This window comes from Hemiscyllium ocellatum, chromosome 17 (assembly GCF_020745735.1).
Source record: "Hemiscyllium ocellatum isolate sHemOce1 chromosome 17, sHemOce1.pat.X.cur, whole genome shotgun sequence".
NCBI lineage: Eukaryota > Metazoa > Chordata > Chondrichthyes > Orectolobiformes > Hemiscylliidae > Hemiscyllium > Hemiscyllium ocellatum.
In genome coordinates this window covers 74613503-74623570 of record NC_083417.1, presented here as the reverse complement: position 1 = coordinate 74623570, position 10068 = coordinate 74613503, and the positions used below count along the sequence as shown (strand labels likewise).

Below are 10068 nucleotides of genomic sequence, written 5' to 3'. Positions count from 1 at the left end.
CAGAAGACTGGAGGTTAGCTAACGTGGTGCCACTGTTTAAGGAAGGTGGTAAGGACAAGCCAGGGAATTATAGATCAGAGTCTGACATCGGTGGCGGGCAAGTTGTTGGAGGGAATCCTGAGGGACAGGATGTGCATGCATTTGTAAAGGCAAGGACTGATGTCTCACTGCCTTGATTGAGTTCTTTGAAGAAGTAATGAAGAGGATTGATAGGGGCAGTGATGTGAATGTTATCTTTATGGACTTCAGTAAGATGTTCGAGAAGGTTCCTCATAGTAGACTGGTTAGCAAGGTTAGTTCACATGGAATACTTGGAGAACTAGCCATTTGGATACAGAACTGGCTCAAAGGTAGGAGACAGAGGGTGGTGGTGGAGGGTTGCTTTTCAGATTAGAGGCTTGTGACAAGTAATGAGCCAAAAGGATCAGTGCTGGTCCACTGCTTTTCATCATTTAAATAAATGATTTGGATATGAACAGCGGAGGTATAATTAGTAAGTTTGCAGATGACACCAAAATTGAAGGTGTAGTGAACAGCGAAGAAGGTCAGCTCAGAGTACAACAAGATCTGGACCAGATGGGCTAATGGGCTGAGAAGTGGCAAATTGAGTTTATTTTAAACAAATGTGAGGTGCTGCATTTTGGGAAATCAAATCTTAGCAGGACATATACACTTAATGGTAAGTCCTAGGGAGTGTTACTGAAGTGCAGGTTTATAGCTCCTTGAAAGTAGAGTTCAGGTGGATGGGATAGTGAAGAAAGCATTTAGTATGCTTTCCTTTATTGGTCAGAACATCGAGTACAGGAGTTGGGAGGTCATGTTGCAGCTGTACAGGACATTGATTAGGCTGCTGTTGGAATATTGTGCGCAGTTCTGGTTTCCATCCTATCAGAAGGAAACTTGAAAGGGTTCAGAAAAGATTTACAAGGATGTTGCCAGGGTTGGAGGATTTGAGCTACAGGGAGAGGCTGAACAGGCTGGGGCTGTTTTCCCTGGAGCATCGGAGGCTGAGGGGTGACCTTTTAGAGATTTACAAAATTATGAGGGGCATGGATAAGATAAATAGATGAGGTCTTTTCTTTGTGGTTGGGGGAGTCCAGAACTAGAGGGCACAGGTTTAGGGTGAGAGGGGAAAGAGTTAGATCGAAGGATGGGCGGCACGGTGGCACAGTGGTTAGCACTGCTACCTCACAGCGCCTGAGACCCAGGTTCAATTCCCGACTCAGGTGACTGACTGTATGGAGTTTGCACGTTCTCCCCGTGTCTGCGTGGGTTTCCTCCCACAGTCCAAAGATGTGCGGGTCAGGTGAATTGGCCATGCTAAATTGCCCGTAGTGTTAGGTAAGGGGTATGGGTGGGTTTCGCTTCGGCGGGTCCCTGTGGACTTGTTGGGCTGATGGGCCTGTTTCCACACCGTAAGTAATCTAATCTAGTTATAGAGGGCGTTGGCGAGGCTGCACTAAGAGTATTGTGTTCAATTTTGATCGCCTTGCTATAGGAAGCATGTTATTGAACTGGAACGAGTGCAGAAGAAATTCACAAGGATGTTGCTAGGTCTCAAATGTCTATGTTGTAGGGAGAGGTTGGACAAACTAGGACTTTTTTCTTTAGAGTATTGGAGACTGAGGGGGGTCCTTACATAAGATTATAAGATCATGAGAGGCATGGATAGAGTGAATGCACTCAGTCTTTTTCCCAGGGTTGGGGATCCGAGGATTAGAGAGCATCAGTTTAAGGTGAGAGGGGAAAGAATAAAAGGGAACCTGGAGGGGCAACGTTTTTACACACAATGTGTACGCATATGGAATGAGCTGCCAGCGGAAGTGGTTGAGGTGGGTACATTAACAACATTTAAAAGGCATTTGGACAAATACATGGATAGGAAAGATTTAGAAGGATGTGGGCCAAGTGCAGCGCAATGAGTTTAGCTTGGATAAACATTTTGGTCGGCACGGACCAGTTTGGGCCAAAGGGCGGGTCTCTGTGCTGTAGGACTCTATGATTCTATGACCCTATGATGTCCAGTCATGAATAGTGGTGAACAATTAAACAACTCACTGGAGGAGGAAGCTCCACAAATACCCCATTCTCAATAATGAAGAACCCTGTACATCAGTGCAAAAGGTAAGGCTGAAGCATTTACAACAATCTTCAGCCTGAAGTACTGAGTGGGTGATCGATCTCAGCCTCCAACATCACAAATGCCAGTTTTCAGCCAGTTAGATTCAGTCTGCATGATATCAAAAAACAGTACTGAAGTGTTCCAAAGCCTGTCACTCCCCTGGCTAAGTTGTTCCAACATCTTCCTGACAATGTGTGAAATTACCCAGGCCTTTCCAGTCCACAGTGTTGGGGAATAGATAGAAATTTTGTTTAATTTGATATTTAAGTTGTTTTTTTTAACAGTGGTTCTCTATCCTGATACCCTCCTTTTCTTTATCTTTATGTCATAAACTTCTGTTGTGTAATTGAGGAAATTCTTCAATTTGACCAACCGTTTCAGTAACTTACCATCACATCAACAAGATTTTTAAAAACACATTTGATTTATTAATCCAGATTTCATTTAGGAATCAGACTGCTACAAGTCATCCCATGAGGTGTAACAATGACTTTTATAATGACCTTCCCTGTGTTAGATAGTTGGGCGACCCTTCTGTAGTTACCACAATTAGTCTGTAAAGACATGGAGGAGAAGACAGGACCATCCTATTGATAACAGGAGACATTCGGGTCTGGCTGAGATGAAGAGGCCAGTTTGTTGTGGATTCAAATGTGTACATGGAAACATAGGAGCAGGAGTATGCCTTCAGCCCTTCAACCCTGTTCCACCATTCAATAAGCTCAAGGCTGATCTGTGGCCTAACTTCCTTTGGTGCTTGAACCTTAATATCTTGGCTGATCAGAAATTGATTTGACAGATTTCTCAGATTTAACATGAACTGAACCAGCATCCCGCTCCCATTTGTGGAAGAGAGTTCCAAAGTTCCACCAGGTTTTGTCCGTAGAAGTGCCTTCTAACAGCTGTCATAAATGGCCCGGCCTGAATTCTCAGACTACGCATCCTAGTTCTAGAATAATTTATCATTATCTACCTTGTCTTTTTCTGTTAATATCTTAAAGACTTCTGAATTGTGGAGAAAATGGCCACATTTGCACAACCTTTCCTCATAAATGAATGGCTGAAGTCCGGTTATTATTCTTGTAAGCCGAACCTGTGGTCCCTCCAAGGCCACTGTAATCTTCCTAAGGTGTGTTTCCCAGATATGCTCAAGTGGGGCATAAGCAGGGTATACCCACAGCGTGGGCAAAATGACCTGATTGCATGGATTAAATTTGATGGAGATATATTGAAATGTATGTAAATGCACAAGGTCTATTCTGACCCTTCCCCCAATTATCAGCCAATCAGCTCAGCTGTCTTAGTCTCTGAACGTAAAAGAACCAATGGAAGGTGACAGTGAAAAATGGCAGGAAATTCAACGCTGTTTCTCCTGTGCAGCAAACTGAAAGGTGAAAAATGAAGCTGCTGAGAGACAGGAAAACCAGAGAGACATTTTCTTCAGAAACAACCTTTATTTCATTGTCACAGTTTCAATGGATAAATAGCAGGAGGTGGGAATTCAGTAAGGCAATGAGGGAGAGGAAAGAGAAAAATCACAATCATTCCGCGATTACTAATGGAATTAGAGTAGTTCTCAGGGAGTCTGACAGATAGTCCCCACTCCTAGAGACTAACCAAGACCAACCAGCACAGGCTGACCTACCACCGACCTCAGAGATTGGCCCCATTCTCTGTATACACACATTCCCACCTCCAGAGACTGATCCAAATCCCAACCCCAGACTGACCTAATCCCCACCCCTGAAAAAACTCTCACTGTGGTGAGAGTGGGGATTATAGTTGTGCCCACCTAGCCCTCAGGTGGAAGGGAATAGTTGAACAAACCCCACTGAGTGTAGAGACCGAAAGCCTCTGGGATGATCCTGGGATCAGCTGGACAATTGCTGGAATCTTGTCCAATGTCAGACTAACTGTTCCCTCAGTCTGTCCCATTGATGTCCAGTCACATTTCTCCTGTTCCATGAACAGTCTTCACTAGTTTGATGATTGGGCAAGACACAGGGAAAGTTAGTTAGTTACCATTCAGAGTCTTTCATGTGAATGAGCACAGCAACAGGAATATTGCAAGTGATCAGGGAATCAGTTTGTGGATCCACCTTCTCCATTCTGCCTGTCCCCCAGTGTAACACCAGTCAGTCCAACACTCCATGCGTTTCCAGTGGATTAAAAGATTGTGCTTTCAGTGGGTTCTTGTCTTCCAATCCCCAGTTTCTTCTCCAGAAATGCCACTGCATCTTGAACCCATTTCTCACTCGCTCTCGTACAAATTCTCATCTTCCTCCTGTTTGTGAAGCTGAAAGAGTGAGATGAGATTATGATTATCAGAGAATCACAGCCACCAGCTCCAACCCTTTCATTTCCTCAGACTGTGATAAAAACACCGTGAAACACTCACATGATGGAGGGGGTGGAGCAGCCAACTGTCCTGGTGAAGTGTACGAGCCATTTATGAGGAATGCGAGTGGTCTTAAAGCTCTCACAGCAATCGACAGTCACAGAGCCAGCTGCAATGTGGAGGAGGAGGAATGGAGACAGTGAAACCTTGAGCACATTCACAGCACATTCTCACACCGCCACCGTATCCTACACGTCTTCATCTAGGAACACTTTGAGTGCACACAGACCATTCAGCCCATCTGCTCCCTGCTACAGTTTCAAACCCTTGCACAGGCCTTGTTCACCCCATCCACATATCTTGCTATTTCTCTCTCATTTATGTGTTTATCCAGCTGCTCTTTAAAACATTTCAATGTTATTCGCATCAACCACTCCTTCCGGATTTATGGCATATTTTCTGGTCAGGTGAAGGATGTTCTCCACAATTCCCAATGGGATTGTTTTGGGACTGTTTAATTGGATCAATCTGAGTTCTGCTCTCTATCACAAGTGGAAACATCTTCCCCATATCAAACCCCCTGGACACCTGCAAACCCTCCATCAAGTTTCTTATCAGACTTCCATGTACTTGAGGAAAGTCTCCCACCCATTTCCACACAGGGAGGGAGAAATTGACAAGGATTGGACAGACAGAGCAGGAGAGATTAACCCATTGATTCATTCTAGCAAACAGCTGGATGGGCTGAGTGGTCTCTCTCTCGCTCTCTCTCTTTGTTATGTTTCTATTTGGAATCATTGGCCCACATTGAATGGAATGAAAAGGAATCATTGCATTGCATAAGTAGCACAAATAGTCCATAGAAACCAGCAGGGTCTGAGCAAAGATTGGGAAGAAGGAAGCCTCTCTCTTACCTGGAGCGGCAGTCACACCATCCTGGATCAAGCAGATTGCCAGTGCTCCCACCACAACGGCAGCTACACACAGTGCTGACCTCATCCTGGCCTGGCTCACCTTGGGAGTGTTCAGTGTTGGAGAGGGAGAGTGGCTGATGAGGGAGCTGTCACCTCCTGCTTTATATCCTGGAGAAACTGCACCCAGTCAGCAATATGCCCCCCCCCCCCCCCGAAACTTCCCCAGTGCCCCAGCAATGACAGCTCTCCCTGGAATTGGTCCTCCATGGCTGTTCTCCCTGAAATGGGAAGTTCATGTTGTTCTGTGAGTGGGATTCTTGGAGACAGGAGCACGAGCAGCTGGATCCTCTGAGGTCAGTGTTTCTCAGCAAACTGTCATCTCGATTCCCTCAGCCCAACCCCAACTTCCCTCTCCGGGTGAGAGAGAGAGAGACAATGAGAGCAATCGAGCTTCCTGATTGACTGAATCCCCCTCCGAGAGGCAGCTCAGAGCAGGAAGTGAGATTAACATCAAAACAACTCACTGCAGGAGGAAAAGGCAGAGACAGCTGTATTTACATAGCACCTTTCCCAATTCAGGACCTCTCAAATCCTTCACAGGCAATGAGGACATTTTCAACAGAAATCATTGACAATATTGTAGGAGAGACAGCAAGAACTGTGTACACAGCAATACCCCACAAGCTAGACTGTAATCATCACCTGACACTCAATCATTGGCAAGTGCCTATATCAGTTGAGGCTTGGATTCTAAGAGCAGGGAGATTATGCTGGAGCTGTACAGGAGTTTGGTTTGGCTACACCTGGAACATTGTGTACAATTCTGGTCACTAAACTGTAGGTCTGCACTGGAGGGAGTGCAGAGGAGATTCACGATGAAGTTGCCCGGGGTGGAGTATTTCAGCAATGATGAGAGTCTGCACAAGCTTTCTTTGCAGGAGTGGAGTTGAGTGTGGATCTGATGGAGGTGTGTAAAATTATGAGTGGTATTGACAGGGTGAATAGAAAGCAATTTGTATCATCGATAGTCACAGGCAAGGTGCCGGAAGACTGGAGGTTGGCTAATGTGGTGCCACTGTTTAAGAAGGGTGGTAAGGACAAGCCAGGGAAGTATAGACCAGTGAGTCTGTCGTCAGTAGTGGGCAAGTTTTTGCAGGGAATCCTGAGGGACAGGATGTACATGTATTTGGAAAGGCAAGGACTGTTTAGGGATAGTCAACATGGCTTTGTGCGTGGGAAATCATGTCTCACAAACTTCATTGAGTTTTTTGAGGAAGGAACAAAGAGGATTGATGGGGGCAGAGCGGTAGATGTGATCCTCCTCTCGCTTTTCTCTCCACCCTTCAGGTCTCTGCCTGTATTCCTGATGAAGCGCTTTTGCCCATAAATTCGATTTTACTGCTCTTCGGATGCTGCCTGAACTGCTGTGCTTTTCCAGCACCACTAATCCAGAATTTGGTTTCCAGCATCTGCAGTCATTGTTTTGAAATTTTTATCTATTTGGACTTCACTAAGGCATTCGACAAGGTTCCCCGTGGGAGACTAGTTAGCAAGGTTAGATCTCATGGAATACAGGGAGGACTAGCCATGTGGATACAGAACTGGCTCAAATGTAGAAGACAGAGGGTGTGGTGGAGGGTTGTTTTTCAGACTGGAGGCCTGTGACCAGTGGAGTGCCACAAGGATCGGTGCTGGGCCCTCTACTTTTTGTCATTTACGTAAATGATTTGGATGCGAGCATAAGAGGTACAGTTAGTAAGTTTGCAAGTGACACCAAAATTGGAGGTGTAGTGGACAGCGAAGAGGGTTACCTCAGATTACAACAGGATCTGGACCAGATGGGCCAATGGGCTGAGAAGTAGCAGTTGAAGTTTAATTCAGATAAATCCGAGGTGGCTGCATTTTGGGAAAACAAATCTTAGCAGGACATATACACTTAATGGTAAGGTCCTAGGAAGTGTTGCTGAACAAAGAGACCTTTGAAAGTGGAGTCGCAGATAGATAGGATATTGAAGAAGGCGTTTAGTATGCTTTCTTTTATTGGTCAGAGTATTGAGTACAGAAGTTGGGAGGTCATGTTGCGGCTGTACAGGACATTGGTTGGACCACTGTTGGAATATTGTGTGCAATTCTGGTCTCCTTCTTATCAGAAAGATGTTGTGAAACCTGAAAGGGTTCAGAAAAGATTACCAAGGATGTTGCCAGGGTTGGAGGATTTGAGCTATACGGAGAGGCTGAACAGGCTGGGGCTGTTTTCCCTGGAGAGTCGGAGGCTGAGGGGTGACCTTATAGACGTTGACAAAATTATGAAGGGTATGGACAGGTTAAATAGACAAAGTCTTTTCCCTGGGGCCAGGGAGTCCAGAACTAGAGGGCATAGGTTTAAGGTGAGAGAGGAAAGATATAAAAGAGACCTACAGGGCAACTTTTTCACACAGAGGGTGGTATGTGTATGGAATGAGCTGCCAGAGGAAGTGGTGAAGGCTGGTACAATTGCAACATTTAAGAGGCATCTGGATGGGTATATGAATAGGAAGGGTTTGGAGGGATATGGGCCGGGTGCTGGCAGGTGGGACTAGATTGGGTTGGGATATCTGGTTGGCATAGATGGGTTGGACCGAAGGGTCTGTTTCCGTGCTGTACATCTCTATGAGTCTATGTCTCTATAACTGTTCCTCTTCATCGAAGGGTCAATGATAAGGGGAAATCATTTTAAGGTGGAAGGAATATAAGGAATCATTTTTCACAGAGTGGAAGGTGAGGGACTGCAATGCCCTGCCTGGGAGGATAGTGGAATTGGGAAACCTCACAATCTTTAAAAAGTACTTGGGTGAGCACTTACATTTCATTGTGTTCAGGCAATGGGCCGAATGTGGGGAAAGTGGGTTTAATATAGTTGTTAATATAGTTGCTCCTGTCCGAAACGTTGATTTTCCTGCTCCTCAGATGCTGCCTGACCTGCTGTGCTTTTCCAACACCACTCTAATCTAAAAATCACACAACACCATTGTTGTAATCCAACAGGTTTAATTGGAAGCACACTAGCTTTCGGAGCAACGCTCCTTCATCAGGTGATAGTTGGAGCAGCACTCCGAAAGCTAGTGTGCTTCCAATTAAACCTGTTGGACTACAACAATGGTGTTGTGTGATTTTTAACTTTGTACACCCCAGTCCAACACCGGCATCTCCAAATCACTCTAATCGAGACTCTGACCTCCAGAATCTGCAGTCTTCGCGTTTGCCTAGTTAGCATAGTTTTGGAAGCACAGATTTGATGGGCTGAAGGGCTTCTCCTGTACAGTAGGATACTCTGAATCAGTTTTAATGATGTGGATTGAGGCATAAATGTTGTCCAGGATATCAGGGAGAGCTGTCTTGCTCATCTTCGTCATCCACCCAAAGGCTGCTTTCCATCCAGGGGAGATGACAGAGTTTCTCTGTCTCAGTATTTTTTGCCTGTCCCTAGATGCCCTTAATAAATGGGGAGGAGCTGCCTTCTTGAACCGCTGCAGTCTGTGTGCTGTAGGTTGATCCATAATGCCTAAGAAATGGAATTCCAGGATTTTAACCTAGCGACAGTGAAAGAATATTAATATATTTCCAATCAGGATGGCGAGTGGCTTGGAGGGAACGTGCAGGTGGTGGTGTTCCCACATATCTGCTCTTGTCCTTCTGGATGGAAGTGGCCATTGGTTTGGAAGAAGCCATCTAAGGATCTTTGCTGAATTTCTGTACTGCATCTTGTAGATAGTCAGACTCCTGACCTGTGGCTTGTAGATGGTGAACAGTCTTCAGGGAGTCAGGAGCAACATTCCCTTGAAGTTGCATGTGCAGCCACTCTGAGGTTCTGTGAACAGTGATTGGCACACTAATTGCAGCATTGATTGGCAGTCCTGGAAGTCGCTGCCTCACACTGGACTCAAAGTAATGTGTAGCTGTAAAGAAAATCGGCGAGAATGCTGGTCAGACGGTGAGTTACTTGCTGCAGAATTCTGAGCCGCTGTACCTGGTCTTGTAACTGCTGTATTTATATGGCTAGTCTAGTTGAGTTTCTGGTTAATATTAACTCCGAAGATGTTAATTGCGGGGGATTCAGTGATGGTAACATCATTGAATGTCAAAGGGCAGCACTTAGATTGTCTCTTATGGTGATTGTCTGGCATTTATGTGGTATGAATGTCATTGCCATATGTCAGCCCAAGCCTGGATATTGTCCCGATCTTGTTGTATTTGAACACGGGTTGTTTCAGTATCTGAGGAGTTGTGAATGGTGCTGAACATTGCACAATCATCAGTGAACATCCCCACTTCTGATCTTCCTGACTAAAGAGCTGAGTGGCTCAGGGAATTCAGGGAGAACCAAAGGAGACAGTCCACACTCTATGACTTTCAATTTCCAAATGTCAAATGCTACGGGGCATAGGATTTCAGCTTAGAGGGTAAGATTAAAGAGAGATATGCAAAGTACGTTTTTCACACAGAGGGTGATAGGTACCTGGAACGCACTGCCAGGGTAAAATCAGATATGATAGCAATATTTAACAGGCATTTAGTAAGGCACATGACAAGCAGGGAATAGAGGGATATGAACCAGGTGCAGTTAGATAGGATTAGTTTAGAATAGCATCATGGACGGACCAGGTGTGGTGGGCTGAAGGGCCTGGTCTTGTGTTGTATTCTATCTCTCCTCCAAA

The 10068-nt window shown here is 45.3% G+C and overlaps 1 protein-coding gene across 1 annotated transcript; it reads right to left on the bottom strand.

The window, feature by feature from the left end:
- Window positions 1-3591: 3591 nt before the first annotated feature.
- On the bottom strand, window positions 3592-5536 carry LOC132823829 (C-C motif chemokine 3-like 1). The gene is made up of 3 exons (XM_060837881.1): window positions 5375-5536; window positions 4521-4629; window positions 3592-4418 (listed from the first exon to the last, which is right to left on the bottom strand). Exons 1-3 carry the CDS (start codon window positions 5457-5459, stop codon window positions 4289-4291), a joined length of 324 nt encoding a protein of 107 aa, XP_060693864.1. The 5' UTR covers window positions 5460-5536; the 3' UTR covers window positions 3592-4288.
- Window positions 5537-10068: the final 4532 nt, after the last annotated feature.